This window comes from Malaclemys terrapin, chromosome 5 (assembly GCF_027887155.1).
Source record: "Malaclemys terrapin pileata isolate rMalTer1 chromosome 5, rMalTer1.hap1, whole genome shotgun sequence".
In the NCBI taxonomy this organism is placed as follows: domain Eukaryota; kingdom Metazoa; phylum Chordata; order Testudines; family Emydidae; genus Malaclemys; species Malaclemys terrapin.
In genome coordinates, this window is record NC_071509.1 from 13,081,920 (window position 1) to 13,101,932 (window position 20,013).

Sequence of the window (20,013 nt, forward strand, 5' to 3'; positions counted from 1 at the left end):
AATAACAGCCCCTGGGAGGGGATGATCTAAGAAAATTAACATCTCTAGAGACAATTTACATAGCTCGTCCTCTTTGCATTTTCACACCCGAGTGCCATTTCCTCACTGCTCTGACCAGGGATTATAAATCTACCGGGTTGCATTTTAGATTTCACTGCAGGGCTCTCAGCTTCTAGTCACCCAGAAGAGTCAAGATGATGTCCCACAACCTGCTTTTCTTCATTACGATGTTTTTATGGATTCAGGGTAAGAAAGAATAAAAATATGATATTTGAAAATGGTTTGGGGTTTATCTGGAGTGACGCAGAATTCCTAGTATGTTTAATACTGAGTAAATTTAATCAAGTGAAACTTACTTTTAAAAATATTGTGACAGACACAGATTTTCTTTTTCTTTTTAGACTCCAGTGGAGATACTGTGATGACTCAGTCACCAGCGTCCCTATCAGTCAGTGCAGGAGAAAGTGTTAGTATCAGTTGCAAAGCCAGTTCGGGTATTACTAATGACATAGCCTGGTACCAACAGAAATCTGGAAAAGCTCCTAAACTCCTTATCTATGAAGCCTCTTCCCGTGATACGGGGGTTCCAACCTGGTTCAGCGGCAGTGGATCTGGCACTGATTTCACATTCACCATCAGCAGTGTTGAAGTTGATGATGCTGGAGATTATTACTGCCAGCAGTATAACAGCTGGCCTCTCACAGTGATACAGACCAATACAAAAACCTCCATCTGACGTGCAGGATCTTTTGTGTTGGTCACTTGTTCTACTCTCATTATGTGGAAGGCACATCTAGCTCTCCCAATTCAGCTCTGGACACGCATGAAGTAAAATAACTTCTCATCCTTTTCTTTTTTTTTTTTTTTTTGCAACCAGTGATGGGGTGGACTCCCTGTCCGGGATGCCACCTAATGTACTGGGGTTTCACTGTGCCTGCCTGCTCCACTAGCCTGGGCTGCCTCTCCCTGTTTTGCTGACTCAGTCTCTCCGGCCTCTGGCAGTGCACACACACAGGCAGGGATGCACCAGCTGTAGAATCAAACGGCGTCTGCGAGCAGCTTTCTATGGGAAGATTCAGCTAGGAAATTGCCCAGCACTCACGTGGAGTAAACCCAAAATAATATTGACTTGTGCTGTATAGAAAGATCTTCACAGCGCAAGCTCATAAAAATTGGCCCTCTCCCTTAATGTGGAGAGAGACGTGCACAGCTTCCCTCCCCTGGCCCCCACCAGATATGAATTGCACAAACTGGGTTTTGGAATAAACTAAAAACAAGTTTATTAACTATAAAAGGTAAATGTTAAGTGATTTTAAGGGATTGCAAACAGAACAAAGCAGATTACTAAGCAAATAAAACAAAACAGGCAAACTAAGCTTGATTCACTAAAGAAACAGGTTACAAAATGTAACTTCTCACTCTCAATGTTGACTTAGGCAGAATGCAGAGTTTCTGTAGCTGGGAGTTCCAGTTATTTCTCTTTACAGACTAGACTCCTCTGTCTCAGTCTGGACTCAGCCCTTGCCTTTCCCTCAGCTTAGTTTCTTTGTCTCTGTCTTTCTTCTTGGGTGGGATGGCAGTGAAGGGGGAGTCCTGTTTGCCTTACTCCCCAGCCTTAAATAGAATTTACATAAAGCGGGAATCTTTTTTTTCCCAGTCTTGACCTTCCCCTCCTTTTAGTGGAAAATCACTAGAAGTCCAAGATGGGGTTTAGTACCAGGTGACAGGACCACCTGACCTAATAGTGTCACAGCTATGTTCCAGGTCGCCTCTCAGGAAGGAGAGAGATTAGTATCTTCAAAGTCCTATTGTTTCTTCCTAATGGCTCATCAAGGCTGATGGCCTGTTGTCTGGTGAGCGTCTCCAAAATACACGCACACAGTTGTAATTGTTACATAGTCAATATTCCTAACTTTGGGTACAGAAATGATACATGCATACAAATTGGATAATCACATTCAGTAGATTATAACCTTTCCAATGATACCTTACTAGTCCCATCTTGCATAAAATATATCTGTTATGCCATATCCATATCATAAGCATATTTCCATAAAGAATATGGGGTGTAACATCACACAACCCATTTCTGCTGTTTATGTATCTTCCCCCAGATCTATGCTACTCCCATTAAAATGTCAGGTTTGATTAGTTTTTGATTATATATAGATTTCTTATATAAAACTTTCAAAATGATGATGTAAATAACCATTTTGTTCAACAATCCACCTGTAGCAGAGCTAAATTATGTTGGAAATTATTATGAAAATTACGTTACCCTCTTTTGCTTAAAAGCAATTGCCTCAGCCAATCAGATCTCAGGAACGTGGTACAGTGTCTGACGCACACCTGTCTTGTTGAGCCAGCTCACCCACAAATGACCAACAAATCCACTCTTCTAGCACATGGGAACTCTCAAGCTCATCTGGGCAGGAGACTGAGCTATCTCCTAGGGTGGTCCAAGACTGTGGAATGACCTCCCCCCGCCCCATGAACTAAGGACCATCACAAACTCACCACCTTCTGCTCCAAGTGCAAGGCACATTGCTTTCACCTTGTCTTCTCTAATGTAACCACAGAGCAACTGGTATTTTAAAAAGAAAAAAACCCTGATCTACCACCCAATCAAGACACTCTGCACGTTTCTCCCCTGGGGAGAGGATGAGAGAACAAATAATCTGTGACAGACGTGTTGTGACATGGCTTCATGCACTACTGGAAGGTGCTACAGTAATAAGTGCAGTGTAAGAAGCTCTATAGAAGAGAGCAGAACAGGGCTCCCATCACCCTCCGTCTCCCACTCCAACAGCTCTGCTGTATTTGACATAGGAGGAGAAGGTGGAGCCAGGCTGAGCGTAAAGTAATCTACAGAGGGGCTGCCCTGTTGCTCCTCTAACACAGATTCCTCTTTCCCCTCAGAGGGGGTGAAGCTAGGATTAGGGTTCGGACATAAACATTTAAAGAATGTGCAAGGCCTAGGGAGAGGTTGTTCCAGACACGTCCTGGACTAAATTAGGAGATCCTGTTTTCAAACAAACAATAGGGCCTCCATCGGACTCCCACACTGCACATCCGAGTGCTCAGATCTACTCACAGGAGCATCAGTTCCCCTTTCCTGCGCTGAAATCCCAAATTGAGCATCAACATGGGGGATTTGTACTATCACATCTGTGTCGGAAAATTGGCTCCACCACACTCATTGCATGTTGAAATGTAGAACTGCAGAATTAAAAGGAGAGACACGTATCACAATAAAGAGATGCAGCGCACCATACAGCACTGTTTTCCTCGGGGGAATGCACTAACACCTCCTTGGGCTGTCCTTTGACTAATTAAATTCAATGGTGAAAATCTTAGGTCAATAGTGGTTCCATAATGGCCAGCCATTGGGCATACCTGCCCCACCCACACTGGCCAATAATACCCATGTGATTCATGATCATTTCTAACTATGTAACTGACAACAAACAGCTCACACAATCATCAGTGAAAACTTTGAACCCTAATTGACTACACATTTCCCCCCTTGTGTCATTGTACACACTCCCCTTTAAACAATTAGTGAGACTTGCCTGTTTCAAAGCAGAGAGCATGAGTTGATGCATTGTACAGATGTCATTATACTTGAAACCACACAACACAGCTGCAGACACATACACACAGACACACAGACACACACACCAAACGAACCAATCATATTCTCAGAAAAACAGATCTGTCTTTGCCCAGCAAAGCAGTTTCAGGAGGGAATAAACCATCCAGAGACAATAGGTGCTTAATGGTTTAAGGTGCTTAACGGTTTAAGACAGGACAGTGCAAATGCCTGACCACAAAGCAGATTCCCTGCTATTAGTGTTCATCAGTAGTAAGTGATGCAGCAGGCAGGTGGAATTGTAGGGAAGAGCCCTTTGTTCAACACGCTGAGAGGCCAATGTTACCAGCAGAGGCTCTGTCTGGCAGTCTTGTCTCTGCTTGTTTTCCTGAGCCCCTGAGCTCACCAGCGGCTCCTCCTGAAACCTGACCCTCCTTCTCCAGTTCCACTCACCATACTATGGTTAGGAGGTTTCTTTAACAGATACTTTGATATAGTAGGGGAGGAAAGCAGCACCCAGCAGAGGCATAACACCTGGCTCCCAGCACACGCTGTCAATCCAGTCTCTTACTGCAATACCCCAACCCATCCTTGCGCTATGTCCATCCAAAGAACAGCCCATGTCAGGTGGCCACAGCAGACATTATTGTGAGCTCTGACCACATGCTGTCTCAGAGTCAGCCATTCCACATTAGTAATGAAGAGTCTCCCCACAGCTCACAAAAGTCCAAAATGGACAGAGAGAGCCTGATTGTCCAAGGTGCTGAGCACCCACAGCTTCTGTTCACTGTTATGGGAGATGCAGGGGTTCAGCACCTCTGAAAATGAGACCCAAGGTTGTTTAACTCCTCTATGGCTAAAGCTCCCAAGCTAATAGACACCCCTTTGTGATAGTGTGAGGAATACTCTGAGGGGGAGGCCAACCATTTTGGATCACTGCTTTGCCTAAGAATGGTGAGGTGCGCTCCAAGGGCATGAAACCAGATCTGCAGAGAGGTCTGAGTATGTCACCATCTCAGTCCAGGAAATATGTGACATCACTGTAACATACAACAGCAGCAGGAAATAAGCCAAATACTGACATTTCGTAACTCTTTGTTGAAACTGAAGTGCAGTAAATTTACATGCATTTTGCATATAGTTTTTTTCTCACTGAGCTGCCGAGCACATATAAATATTTAATTTTCCACTGCATGGTTTATGAACAAACCTTTCCAGCTACTGTCAGGCAAGATGATCTCTCACACAGCACTTCTCTGGCTGCTGGTTCTCTGGATTCAAGGTAGGAAATTAAAAACAAAGAATTTGAAAAATTAATTTTCAGTGTGACAGATGTAAGAAATGCTGCCACTCTGATCCATTTAATTAATATTCTTTGTGTTGTATTTAGTAGAAATTCACAGTGGCAAATTCAAATTGTGCTTCAGTGTCTGAACATGTGTCATCTCCAGCATTGTATCATTGTTCATTCCCTCCCCACCCTCTCTCTTCATCCAGACTCCTCTGGGCAAAGTGTGATGACTCAGTCCCCGGAATTTCTGGCAGTGCCAGTGGGAGGGAGAGTCTCTATCAACTGCAAAGCCAGTACGAGCATTAGCAATTACTTAAACTGGTACCAACAGAAACCTGGACAAGCTCCCAAACTTCTTATCTACCGCGCTAGCACCCTCCAGTCGGGGGTCCCAGCCCGGTTCAGCGGCAGTGGGTCTGGCACTGATTTCACATTGACAATCAGTAGCGTAGAAGCAGATGATGCTGGAGATTATTACTGCCAGAAGGGTAATGATGTGCCTCTCACAGTGATACAGACCAATACAAAAACCTCCCTGCTCTCTGCAGCATGCAAGGCAGTTACCGATTGCTGCAGCTATATCGAATCACCCTGCTGCCTGTGATATAAACCTGCTCCTGTGTCTCTCTTACCAAACCACAGAGCAAAGTATCAATAACTCTCACAATTACCCATCACTGTCAATCAATCCACCTACATCAGATTCACCAAATGCAGCAAGTGCAGGAGCATGTAACAGCAGGACAGTATGTCAGACCTGTAATGACCATGTCATGGATGTGTTTCACTATCCTGTCTCAGGCCAACAAAGTCCAATCCCTACAGAGCACAGCCACACAATAAAGCTTCTTCTAATGGGCACATGAAAATCATACCATCTGTGTGTGCAGATGATCAGGAAAATGCTCTCCCAAAGCCAGTCCCACCCAGCCGGAGAAAACCCTGCACTGCATTCAACTGTGCAGACTGTGAGCAACTTTTTGTAACCATGATCCCTGGATTGCCGACCCCGGTCTTTCACAAATCATGAGTTCAGGCTCAACATATCATGACTTTTTTTTTCCAAAAGCATATATATTAGCTTTTTCTTTGCCTTCAGGATTTCACATTTTCAAACTTTTCTCCACAACTATGTGAGCTAGAAACTGGCTCTGCCTTTTTTGAAGGACAGTGGAAATTCTCACCTAATCACGTGATTCCCAGAGCTGGGACATTAAGAAAAACATCAACTATCACATGACTTTGCCCATCTTACTGTGTGGTGTGAGGGGCAGTCAGCATCGCTAACCTCCCCCTGGTGGATGTGGAGGGGTTAGGCCTATGCACGCCCTCTGCACTAATTTAGCACTAGCCAGCGGAGGATCTCAAAGCACTTTACAAACACTGATCAGTAAGACTGTAAAAAGGTTGTGCCGTTTTTGGTTCAAAAGTTGCGGCCACAGTTTGGTAAAGTTACAGTTTTGGTTTTGTCACCTACACATAAGCTCCAGCATCTTCTTCCAAGAGCCTGCTTGCCAGAGCAGGGCAAGGGCATAGAACAGACAGTGTGTGTGCTGCTTGGCTCTCGAAGGTTGGGGGGTGGTTATTTGGAGGTTGGGCGGGAGCAAGGTACTGGCGGACTATGGTGGGGGTTATTTGGGGGGTCTATAGCAGGGTGGTGGAGAGCTGTTGTAGGGCTTCAGGGGAGGGCTATGGCAGGGTGGTAGAAAGTTCTGGGAGGTTATTCGGGGGTGTATGGAGGGGTCGGAGTGCTGTGGAAGGTGCAGGAGGAGGCTGCTGTTATACCAATAAAATAAAAAACAGCAGGATCTTTTTAAAGGGGATAAGGCAAAATGCCGCTTTTATTGTGACTAAAGAAAGAATCATAGTAAGCAGTCAGTTATAGTTATAACATTCCATTCAATTTCACACTCATTCACACATTCATTCATGCACACACAGGTTCTGCAAGGTTGTTATTATCATAGTTACGAGCCTTAGAGTTGTTCATGCTAAGCCACTGGCCAGGTGGCCTGGACACGAGAATGGAGCCGAGTCTTGTCAGATGTGCATCCGATGCTCCTGGAGGGTGGTTGCAGAACCAGACTCAACGTTCTCAGTCTTCAGAGTCTGTCTTTATAGGGATTCATCCTCATTCAAATCTATAAGGTTTGCTTTGACATGCTGTTCTCACAGTTGAAGTGATAATCAATCACTGTTCTCACGTTTGAAGTGATAGTTCATCATGCAGATGGCCCACCAGTGATGGCTTGTTGTTATCTTGTTCTTCGGCCCCTTCGTCCTTGGGGCAGCTGGGGGTGGATTCCAGTTTGCCCTACAGGGTCATCCAGTTATCTCCATCCTGCGCATTCTGCGGCCGAATGTTCCTGGATAGTTATTATTTATTAGGCTGGCACTTCAATCTTGTATTACTCATTCAAACATTCAAACATACATTTACAATCACACCCTATTTCACTTAACATAACTATTCTCAACTCACTGGGGCATGACAGACGCCAATGAATCTCTCCATGCCACTTGAAAAGAAAACAAGCAAGATAGGAATGTAAAAGTGGAGGAACAACAAATCTTGTTCCTGAGTTTAGAAAAAAACACATTTGGAACATGTTGTTATCTTATCTAGGACAAACTTTGTCTCTGAATGTTTTTCTACAATTAGCACAGACCTTGCAAACTGGCAGGCCTGTTTCAATTAGCACAAACTCAGCGGGTTGAGAAAGCCGGCCGAGGGACATATTTCTTTCTAATGGTCAGGCCACATCCTGGGGTCTGTTGTGGAGTCACTCTTTCTTACATTTCCCAGATCAGAAATATACCAGTTACCAATCTAGTCCAACACTGCGAGCTGTGTGGCATTGCTGGGGGCCACAGCTGAGTCTGGCTGTGTCTGGCTCCCTCCTCCACAGCCACTTCACCCTCTCCTCTTCTCCCTTTATCACACTCGCTCACTCCCTGGCTCCAGCCCCAGCTCTGTGTGCAGGGACTGGGGATGGACCCTCCATAACCAAGGCATGGACAGGACTGGCTCACAGGGCTGGCTTTACCTGCGGCACCGTGCTGGGCACCACGGACATACCATGCCACCGCTGCCGGCTCCAGACATTCTCCCTGCGTGTCCTGCTGTTGGACAGCCAGGCCACTCAGCACCTAGCCGGCCCTAGCACTGCCAGACATGGAGCTTTGTCTGCCGAGCTGGGCTGTACTTGCAGGCAGCGGGGTGTCTCACATTTGGAGGAGCTGAGCCCCCCTAGCTGCCCTCCACCTATGGGAGCTGGGACAAATTTGCATGGTGTTGTGACCCCGGGTGCCAGGTCACAATGCCACTCAGTCAGATAGATCTGGCCTGGCTGCTCCCTTTTAGTGAGTGGTGTTCAGACCTGGCACACGGGATCACAACACAAGTAAAATGTGTGGCACCAATTAAAAGCTGCAGTATCTGTTAAAAGTTCCAGGTTCCACAAAAAAATCCTGCCCCATGATTTTCTTATATCCTCACCAGCTCTGTGTCTAGTCAGAGCAGGAGGCCAGGATCCCGCACACAGGGGCTGCTTTGCATGTGAACTCCCCAGTGACACTGCCCTGGTGGCTATAAAATTTTTGGTTCCACTCTCCACGGTTCATTGAGCAGCACCTGCCAGCTCAGACATACCAAGATGTTCTCCCAGGCTCAGCTCCTCTGGCTACTGGCGCTGTGGATTCCAGGTAGGAATCAGAACTGGAGGGCACTGGCTTAAAAGCACAAAGATCCACTGATATTTTTAAAATGTGAATCATTGTAGCTAGATTGGCTATTAAATAACCCATTCATCAGGTCATGGCTAGAATATAATGATTGTGAACATGTTGTATTATATGATCCACTTAATGCCATTATCTAAAGATGCAATTGTCAATCATTTATTAACACACAATATTGCTGACTATCAGTGACCTTTTATCTGTATTTATTTATATTTTATAATTAATCCAGACTCCTCTGGGTCCGTCACTATGATTCAGTCTCCAGAATCCCTCTCAGTGTCTCCAGGACAAAATGTCACCATCAGATTTACAGCCAGTTCCAGCCTTGGCAGTGACCATCTCTTGGTACCAAAAGAAATCAGAACAAGGTCCTGAACTTCTTATCTGTTATGGCTCCTCCCCTGCCTCTGAGGTCCCAGCCCAGTTCAGTGGCAGTGGCTCTGGTACCAATTACACTCTCCCAGTCAGCAGCACTGAAGCCGATGATACAGCAGATTACTATTGTCTGCAGGCTGAGCGCTCATCACTCACCGTGATACAGACCAATACAACAACCTCCCGGTTCTGGGGCGCCGGGAGTGCTACTTCCTGTGAAGATCATCATACTGTCAGTATAGCTGCTGCACCTTGATTTATCAGTGTCCAGGGCCCCTTGCTGCAATGATCTTCTCCTTGTCTCCCCTTTGCTCCTCATCAATAATTAAACCAAACATTTACCTGTGCAATCCCAGTACCTCTGCTCTAATGGGAGCACGGAAACCATCCAGTGGCCTGGAATAAACCCCCAGACTTAGCTCGAGTTCTGACTGTGCCAGTGGGATCAGGGTGCTGTTTGTCTGGGTGTTACCAGGTCAGAGATAGTCACAGATCCAAAACCTCAGCCACTCACGTCACATTTATTTATCACTATGTGGTTCCCACTATGACACAGGACACCAGATACCAGTTGCACTCCCGATGTTCTATGGCTGAGAAGGGCCAATCCTGCTAGGTGCTGAGCGGATTCTGTGTGTGACTTCAATTCCCACTGGAGTCAAAGAGAGTGGAGGGCCCCTTATCTCCTCTATGGATCATGTTACGGTCTGTGACAAATTAGGTGCCATGGTGGTGATGTTGTGGGGAATACTCAGATGGGGAAGCCAGTCACTTGGCACCACTGCTTTGCTGAAGAAGGCAATGGTGTCCACCAAGGTCATCACTCAAATAACCTGGACAGTGGTCAAATGGAGTAAGCTGAAACGAAAGTGCATGTCCAGATACTGAGGGCACAGCATGAGTGAGTATTGAGTGGAGACATGTCAGATCAGTAAATACACATATAAAATCCAGTGAGATGTCTATATTAGCATCTACATCCTACAAGTGCATAACTTTAATTCTAACAGACAATAGCAGCATGAAACTAACAGGCTAAATATTAACATCCCGAATCTCTGCCCTGGAACTAAAGTGCAGGACATTTATAAGTATTTTGGATATTCCCACATGGGGGACACTGCCTTGCTGAGCTGCTGAGTACTTATACATGTTTTTCCTACAGAATAATTGACAAACCTTTTCAATCTCAAAGTGTCAAGATGAGCTCACACACTTCCCTTCTTTAGCTGCTGGTTTTCTGGATTCAGGGTAAGAAATAAAACAAGGGTTTGAATGGTAGATACTTAGTAGAATAACATTTTAAAATGCTGAAGAATTAACTTCATATTTTTGTTGCATTTTAACAAACTTATATTAGCAACTTAAAAGTGTTTCAGTGTAAAGCGTGGTATAGTTATACAACATTGTATCATTGTTCAATTCCCTACCCATTGTTCTTCCTATGCCTAGACTCCTTTGGGCAGATTGTGATGACTCAAACTCCAGAATCCCTGTGAGCATCAGCAGGAGATAGAGTCACTATCAACTGCAAAGCCAGGACAGACACTGGCCATTGCAAACACTGGTACCAACAGAAACCTGGACAAGATCCTAAGCTTCTTATTAATGGGGCTTCCTCTTTGCAATCTGGCATCCCAGACTGATTCAGTGGTAGGGGTCTGGCTCTGATTTCACTCACCATCAGTAGAATTGAATCGGATGATGCTGGAGATTATTACTGCCAGCAATGTGGCAGCTTCCCTCTCGCAGTGATGCAGATCACTTCAAAAACCTCCCTGCTCTACTTGCCATTTCCTCCTTGTACAGTCTAACAGATAGTAAAAAAACATAACACTGAATTACTACCCAACGTGTTTAGCTGATCACATAGACATTTCTATTAGGAGTCCTGAAAATCTCTCTAGCTTTATCCCACCCATGAATCTCAATGCATCAGCGACACTGATTTCTCTTTCAGTCTAAATCATTAACAGCTGCTTTGCCTCCTATCTGCCAATTGAAAAGGATCCTGTCATACAATACATTAATTTCATTCCTATAGGAATGCATTTCAAAAATTGCCTGCAGCATTCCTTTCCTACCAACAGACACTATAAAAATCTCATTGTGAAGGTTTCTCACAAACGTAGCTACTCAAATTACAGGATTCCTATATTGAATGGATTTTTTAAGATCAGGTGAACGTTCACTCTGTAGCGTCGTACAAGACAAGACCTGTGGGGCCAATTTTTCACAGCTCTCATGTCAGCAAAAAGAATCCCACTGACTTCAATGAGCTTTGGATTGAGCCTCAAATGCACATGAGCTGTGGGACACAGGAGAAGATGAGCCTAGACAGGATTTTCAAAGTGGTATCTGGACACGTCTAGAGCATGGAGACCCCAAAGGATGTGTGCACATGAATGGGCACGAGTGTGTCCATGGTGGTTAATGCAACCACCCCTTCCCGGTTCCACCTATACAAAACCCTCCCCATGTGCTGCGTGGTATGTAACATAGTGACCATCTGTTCAACAGTCACTATGTGCAAGACACTTTTAATTTTGGGTACTTCTCAATTCAGTCTGTTACATGCAAGAAGTAATTTCATAGAGCTCCAGCATATAGATTTCATATATGGAAGTTCTAAAAACAGAAATATGATGGAAGTATTGTCACCAGCAAGCAGCAGGTTTGTGGTTAAGCAGCTAAAGCATGTGGGCTGGGTGCACTTGGCATGCCTAGAACAACAATGTTGAGTGTCCTGCCTGGCTCTCCAGAAGCCTACGGTGCTTGCGTCCTTGATAGATGTTAGATCCTGCTACACTGGCTCTCAGAGTCCAACATGTACAAAACAGGGCACGTGTCTATAGTGTGGAGGGAGTTTTTTAATATTTTTATTGATTTAATTTTATCCTGACTCTACATAATTGAGGATTCTAGAAGTTTTGGCCCAAAATAAGCATTCAAAAAAATAAACAAACAAACCCCACAAAATTCCAAAGTAACTTTGTTAAGGGGACACACTCTCTGCTGTGAAAAAATATACAAAGAGACATTTATATCATAGAGGGGAATATTCTCAGATACAAACAATATTAAGATGGAGTTCTGGTTGCAAGTACATATTTGTAATTTAGATTACAAATCAAAAATACATTACAGAAGAGTTGTACTTATAGCACACAAAAAAGTACTATACATTTAGGAAAATCCAAGATAGCTTTAAAAGACAATGAAACATGTTACAGTATGGAAATACACAGTGAGGGCACCAAAACATCACAACCATGTCCTGTAATGATTCACTGCAATTAACATATCATTGTGATTAAAGCATTGTAGTGTTTGAGATTCCCAGATCTGATTAGAAAGATTTTTAAAGATAAGATGGAGTTTTTTCCACATATTTCCCTCTACACCACAGAGTTAATATTATTTGGGTGCCTTAACAGCACTTTTCTTACTTTGAAAAAAGAAATCAAACATTTTAAAGTGTAAACCTTAATTCTGAATGTCCTTGGTTTTACAATGCTTGGGTCTAGGTTAAGTGCAACATCCTCGTCATGTCTTAAGTTCTGGATAACTACTGACAACCTTAACTCTATCGTAATGTAGTTTTTTGTCTGAGAATTTCCTTAGGTTTACTTATGTACGTATATATCATCGTCATCATCATGACATATACACAAACACACACATAGAATTACATACATGAACACTAAAACAAATCCCCAGAGAATGCCATTACAAACATTACTAATAAGATGCAGATATGTAATATCAGCCTTCCCTCTAATTTTTATTTTATTTAGATTCGTAGATTTTTAAGGCCAGAAGGGACCATCATGATCATCTCATCCGCATAACTCCGGCTATGGAACCCACCCAATAAATTCTGCATCAAGCCCAGAACTTCTGCTTGAACAAAAGCATATGATCTAAAAAGCTCACCCATTGTGACATTATGAGTGTGATATAATATCTCATTGAAAGATGACAAGTCCAGAAAGAGTTAATTAATCACAGACTGACCTGACCCATGGGTGAACTGTAGAGACTGGTTAGGAAGATAGGTAAATGAATAGAGCTTTGAAATGCAAGTCTGCATTGTTAGAGATAGAAGGGTAGATGTTTGCTCAGGTCTTGTGATGTAAGCAAATAGGTCTTGTCTATTGCTATAGCTTTGATTCAAAGATCAAAAAGGGAATATTAACATTTAGGAAGATACTTGAGTGAAATAGCAATATTGACTATATGTCTCTTTGAAGGTTGTGGTAACCTGTATCTGAACTGTTTAATGGATAAATCACCCTGTGCTAATTGCCAGGATGTTTGGGAGTATTTGTCTCAGCCCATCTGAGCTCAGGGATGTTGTCCTATTCCTGACACATGCTAGTCCTGTGGGATTCCCATCATCTCCACCCAACAGCTCTGCTGTAGTTGCAGTAAAACAAGAATGTTTAGCCTGCCTTAGTGCACCTCTGACTTCGGCCTGACACATAAACACAAAAAGAATTTACAAGGCCTAGGGCCAGATTGTTCCAGACACATCCTGGCCGAAATTGGGAGACCTCATTTTCAAACAATGGTGCCTCAGGAGGACTCCTCTATGGCACTTCTGGGTGCTCAGATCAACACACAGGAGCCTAAATTCCCTGTCCATGTGGGGTTTGGACAAAGATGGCTTCTGTGGTGGAAAATTGGTTTCACAGTATCAAAAACATATTGAAATGTACAGCTGGACACATAAAAGGGAAGACGCGCAGCACAGTAAAGAGATGCAGCAGACCATACAGTACTGCAACTCCCCAGGGAAATGTGCTCACACCTGCTTGGGCAGTCCTATGACGGATTAATTTGTGTAGATTGACTGAAATCTCCACTCCTGAAGTGCTCTTTCTATTGCCATCTAGTGGTCAATGACAGACTTGTTCACAGAATTTGGTCAATCAACAGGATGGTGTTCATGTGATATTGTCCTGCTAAGAACATAGGAATGGCCATAATGGGTCAGACCAATGGTCCATCTATCCCAGTATCCTGTCTTCTGATAGTGGCCAATGTTAGGTGCTTCAGAGAGAATTAACAGAAGAGAGCAATTTATAGAGCAATTTAAGGTGCATAAACGCCTCAGCAGGACCTCTGCTAGAGTTGCTCTCACTGGATCTGTGCATGGGTTTGTGCCATGTTGCTACTACATCTGACTAAAGTGGAAAGGCAGGAGACCTGGAGGCACTTAGAGAGCACAGATAATTTGGTGAAGTGGGGAGACCACAAAGTGCCTGACCACAAAGTGCAAGTGCCTGACCACAAAGCAGGATCCCCTGCTATTAATGTTTGTCAGCAGTAAGTGATGCAGCAGGCAGGCAGCGCAGAAGGAAAGAGACCTTTGTTCAACATGCTGAGTAGCCAGTGTTACATGCAGAGGCTCTAGAGTTTGTCTGGCAACCTTACCTCTTCTTGCTTTCCTGAGCCCACCAACAGATCCTCCTCAAACCTGACCCTCCTTCTCCAGTTCCACTCACCATACTATCATTTGCTGGTTTGTTTAACAGATAATTTGATATAGTAGGTGTGGAAACAGCAACCAGCGGAGGAGCAAATACCTGGCTCACGGCACACACGGTTAACCCAGTCTCTTATTGCCACACGCCAAACCCATCCTTGTTACATGGCCAGCCTTGCCATGTTAGGGGGCCAGAGACGAGACTATTGAGATCTCTGACCTTAGAGTCAGCCACTGCACATCAGTAATTAAGAGTCTCCCTCACTAAAGCCCCAAAATGGACAGAGAGAGCCTGACTGTCCGAGGCGCTGAGCACCCCCAGCTTCTGTTCACTGTTTTCACTGTTATGGGAGATGCAGGACATCGGCACATCTGTAAATGAGGCCCAGGGTTCTCTAGTTAAATTAAATTAATGGAGATATCCTATCTCCTAGAACTGGAGGGGACCTTGAAAGGTCATCAAGTCCAGCCCCCTGCCTTCACTAGCAGGACCAAGTATTGATTTTTGCCCCAGATCCCTAAGTGGCCCCCTCAAGGATTGAACTCACAATCCTGGGTTTAGTAGGCCAATGCTCAAACCACTGAGCTATCCCTCCCCCCCCAGTTTTTCCATAAATAGAACTTTCAGACTAAGCAACACCTCTTACGAGTGATGTTACAGGGAATACTCAGATGGTGAGACCAGCCATTTAGGATCCCTGCTTTGTCTAAGAAAGATAAGGCACCCTCCAAGGTCATGGAATGAGTGACATCTGGCAAGTACTTGGATGGAGAGGGCTGAAATTAAGGTTCATGTCAGATAAGGGTGGCACAGCCCAAGTGAACATCCAGGGGAGATGTGTCACATCGGCTAAGTATATGCAAGATCTGCAGAGCTGTCTGAGCATATTACCATCAGAACCCTGGAAATACATGACAACGACATTCTAAAATGAAGCAGCCGCAGGATAAAAGCCAAATAGGAACATTTCACAACTCTGTGCTGCAACACAAGTGCAGTAAATTTACATGTATTTTGCATACGAATGAGGTTTTTCTCACTCAGCGGCTGAGCACATATAAATTATAAGCGTTTCATTTTCCACTGCAGGTTTATGAACAAACCTTTCCCACTACAGTCTGGCAAGATGATCTCACACACGCCCCTTCTCTGGCTGCTGATTCTCTGGATTCAGGGTAAGAAACTGAAAACAAAGAATTTGAAAATGTAATGATCCATGTGACAGAACATAAGAAATGTTGCCACCGGATTCATTGAATTAATGTTCTATGTGTTGTGTTGTAGTGTCAAGTCACAATGGCAAATTCAAACTGTGTTTTAGTGTTTGAATATTCATCATCTCCAGTATTGTATCATTGTTCATTCCCTACCCATCTTCTCTCTTCATCCAGACTCCTCTGGGCAAACTGTGATGACTCAGTCCCCGGAATCTCTGGCAGTGCCAGTGGGAGGGAGAGTCTCTATCAACTGCAAAGCCAGTACGAGCATTGGCACTTGCCTAAACTGGTACCAACAAAAACCTGGACAAGCTCCCAAACTTCTTATCTACTATGCTAGCAGCCTCCAGTCGGGGGTCCCAGCCCGGTTCAGTGGCAGTGGGTCTGGCACTGATTTCTCATTCACAATCAGCAGCGTAGAAGCAGATGATGCTGGAGATTATTACTGCCAGCAGTGTGGCAGCTGGCCTCTCACAATGATACAGACCAATACAAAAACCTCCCTACTGTCTGCAGCGTGCATTGCAGTTACCATTTGTTGCGGATGTAACTGTCTGCATTTCAAATGTTCTGTCAAACGTGAAATAAGAGGGTGACTTATTCCATCTCCAAGCACAGAATGAAAAGGAGAACACTGGAGGACTCAAAAGGTTTGGCTAATCACAGACTCTAGCATATCCACAGAGACTTGAGGCTCACTACAGTTTTCTCTGCTTTATTCCCACTCTTCAATCCCAGGGCACCAGAGACAATTTCATTTTTGAAAAATCAGAGACTTTTCATTTCAATAAAGCTAATATGTCCATTTAAACTTTGTCAACTGAACATCATAACACAACATCCACTGCAATACAATACAACAGTCAAAATGATAACATCGAAATAACCATTTTGACCATATCGGAAGGAAATGTTTTGACCTTATCAGCATTTTCCCCTGAAAATTTGAACAGAATTCTTGTGTTCCCACAGAAGGTTTAGATTTGGTTAACTCCACATTTCCTGACAGAAAGCTGTTCCTTTGGAAAAAATTCAACTAGCTCTGCCATTATACATACACTTCTACAATGGTCTCAGGGGCTCCTCTTATTTGAATAGATAATCAATATAATCCCACCTGAAGGTCTCAGAATCATTACTCACCTAAGAAAAATTATATAATCAAGGGATGTTTAAATGGCGGTGTTAAGGTCAGGTGCCTGTTTGCTCTGTTGTAGAGTACGTTAAGACCTTATGGGCCAGATTCACAAAAGTCTGTATGGGAGCAAATCCCCAAACACACATGAACCCAGATACACAAGCAGGTAATAGGCACACAGAGGATTTTCACAGGGATTGGGCAGATACACCAGAGGAGGGGTGCGGTTCAAAGGGTTGGGAAGTGGGAGTGGCCACACAGAAAGGTGCTGATCCCTTTATCCAGAAGGCATGGGGTGTGGACACATTTAGTCTGGGTCTGGCTAGTAAGAGTCAGCAGGAGCCAATGGAAAAGGTGTTTAGTCAACTTCCCAGTGACTGCCGGGCTGGTCACACCCACGCAGAGGAGCCAATAGCTGGGGAGTGGGGTAACCACAGTGGAGGTTAGGAGGTTTGGAGGCCCCAATCCTCAACTCACACAACCCCTTGTACCTCTCAGTCTCTGGTGCCCACCACGTCATGGAAGTAGATGGGACAGGGGAACAGACACAATGGGCATCACTGGAGCCTGGCACACTGACACCAATTTCAGCATTTCTGTGCTGTGGATACACCCAAAATCTGAGTATGTTTGGACCTTGGGTCTCCTCTTCCCAGACCTCATTTTCATCCTGCCTCTGTGCACCCTTCAAGTCTGAGAACAGCCTTCATTCTAGGCGTGCAGAACGCATGCAGCCACTGGTGCCTCTGCAAAGAGCCATGCACCTGCCAGTGCCACTGTTTCCTTGAAAATCTGCCCTATCAATATAATGAAAATGGATTAATTAAAAGAGACTAGGCTGATTGCATTTAAACCCCCCACAGTAAATGACTGAATGATTTTAGCTCTTCTAACTTGTGTTTCAACCTGCCGCTCGCTCGGTTACTCATCATTAATCAAACAGCCGTTGTTACCCCCTGTGCTTGTCAAGCTAACTCCGGCTGCTTTACCATCTGAATCATGCAAATATGTTATAGTTATTACATCCTATAACCAGAAGAAACCATCTAGTCAGATATTTCAAAACTCCTCCCTGGCATTAACATCTGATTATTTACATAATTGGGCAACTTTTGCATATTCACACACAACTGATGTTTCCTCACTCAGCTGCTGAACACATAAATGGTTCCATTTCCACTACATGCTTCACTGAGGAGCATTTCCAACCCCACAGACGCAAGATGAGCTCAAAGACTCCCCTTCTCTGGCTGCTGCTTTTCTGGATTCAGGGTAAGAAACAGACAAGTGTCAAAAGTGTTGATAAGATATGTGGCAAAGCATAAGAAAAATCCCCGTGGTTTGTAAAGTTATATGCTGATTCCAGGTATATTTTTAGTTTATTTCTACTGTTCAGTTTACAAGGGTTTCAATGTGGAGCTTTGAATAATGTTAATGTCATTGTCCCATTTACCCCACCCCAGCCCTGCCAATTTTTATTCTCTCTCGCCAGGTTCCAATGGGCAGATTGTGCTGACTCAGACTCCAGAATCCCTGGCAGTGTCTCCAGGAGACAGAGTCACCATCAACTGCAAAGCCAGTACCAGCCTCACCAGTGAGAGCAAAGGAGGTGCTTATACCGACTTAGCCTGGTACCAACAGAAACCAGGACAAGCTCCTAAGCTCCTTATCCACAGCGCTTCCACCCGTCCCTCTGGGATCCCAGACCGGTTCAGTGGCAGTGGGTTTGGCACTGACTTCACTTTTACAATCAGCCGGGTTGAAGCTGATGATGCTGGAGATTATTACTGCCAGCATGGTAACGGCTTCCCTCTCACAGTGATACAGACCAATACAAAAACCTCCCTGCTCTATGAAGCATGAAGTCTAGCAGACACTCGTACACACAAGTAGCACAAGAGTCTAGTTTTCAAATGTTCGAAAGAGAAATAAGAAGATAACTCGTCCCATCCACTAACAACCTAAAACTCTGGCATTGTATTGCTATCTCAAGAGGTTAGCTGTGCAGTGAAGTTTTGTCATATTATCAGCTGAACAACAGAGGGTCATTAGTGAAATCCCACAAAATGTGTTATGACTTTTTTTAAGTTTAACCTGAACTGTGAATTTTCTGGGTTTATAATCCTTGGTGTTTGGATCATGACAACATCCCAGTCACTGATTTTATCCTAAACTACTAATACTCTCAGCCTTAACTCCATCTTCTTCTTCTTTATTTTTTTGCACTGCAGTAGTGCCCACAAAGCCGCAGACATGGACTCGGACTCCATTGTGCTAGGTGCTTTACAATCACAGAACCAAAAGATGCCCCTTCCCCAAAGAACTGCTACAGTCTTAATGTAGTTTGTGTCTGGGAATGAATACATTAATCCGGAAAGCAAACTTAATTAGCTCGAAATTAAAATTGCTTTTAGACAAAAGATGCAGAGCATGGGAAATAAAGGTAATATTCACTTAGTCATGCAGCACAGATCACATACAAATAAACTGACACCACATGATGTACATTAAACCATTAATACACACACACACAGAGAGTCACAAACTATGCAGATCAGGTGTGGGCAATCATGGAAGGAAGCGCCTCATTCTGGCAATGACACAAAACACCCTCTCATGGGCTGATTTATGGCAGACAGTTCCCTGCTTGATCCCTTTCCCAAACTTTGCACCATATCTATTTTCAGTGGATTGCTGTTGGGGAATCTACTGGTGTCTTGCACTCCAAAGCAGGGGACCCTTCTTGGCCTGTTTGGGAGGGATCCAAATGCTGCTTGTTGTCACCAGCAAGCATCAGTTTGTGGTTAAGCAGCTAGAGCACGTGGGCTGGCTGCTCTTGGCATGCGAGGGAGAACACCGTTGAGTGTCCTGGTTCGCTCTCAGGAAGCCTATGGTGCTTGCGTCCTTGATAGATGTTAGATCCTGCTACACTGGCCCTCAGAGCCGAACATGTACAAAACAGGGCATGTGTCTATAGTGTGGAGGGAGTTTTTTAATGTTTTGATTGATTTAATTTTACCCTGACTCTACACAATTGAGGATTCTAGAATTTTTGGCCCAAAAGAAGCATTCAAAAATAAACAAACAAATCCCACAGAATTCCAAAAGTAACTTTTTGTTACGGGGACACACTCTCTGCTGTGAAAAATTATACAAAAGAGATA

General features: G+C 44.1%; 1 protein-coding gene and 1 gene segment (V, D, J or C); both read left to right on the plus strand.

Annotated features, from left to right (window-relative positions):
- Positions 1–155: 155 nt before the first annotated feature.
- On the plus strand, positions 156–5,487 carry LOC128837963 (uncharacterized). Its single transcript, XM_054029670.1, has 4 exons — positions 156–246; positions 402–721; positions 4,811–4,874; positions 5,090–5,487. Exons 1-4 carry the CDS (start codon positions 195–197, stop codon positions 5,485–5,487), a joined length of 834 nt encoding a protein of 277 aa, XP_053885645.1. The 5' UTR covers positions 156–194.
- A 12,579-nt stretch (positions 5,488–18,066) lies between these two features.
- On the plus strand, positions 18,067–18,712 carry LOC128837964 (immunoglobulin kappa variable 3-15-like). The segment is given in 2 exon segments: positions 18,067–18,121; positions 18,342–18,712. Coding segments are annotated over 2 exon segments (420 nt in total).
- Positions 18,713–20,013: the final 1,301 nt, after the last annotated feature.

Excerpts from the sequence above, each read along its gene's own strand:
- LOC128837963 (XM_054029670.1), top strand. The coding sequence starts at position 195 with ATGATGTCCCACAACCTGCTTTTCTTCATTACGATGTTTTTATGGATT. Across the intron at positions 247-401 it reads GATGTTTTTATGGATTCAGG|ACTCCAGTGGAGATACTGTG; the intron begins GTAAGAAAGAAT and ends TTTTCTTTTTAG. Across the intron at positions 4,875-5,089 it reads GCTGGTTCTCTGGATTCAAG|ACTCCTCTGGGCAAAGTGTG; the intron begins GTAGGAAATTAA and ends CTCTTCATCCAG.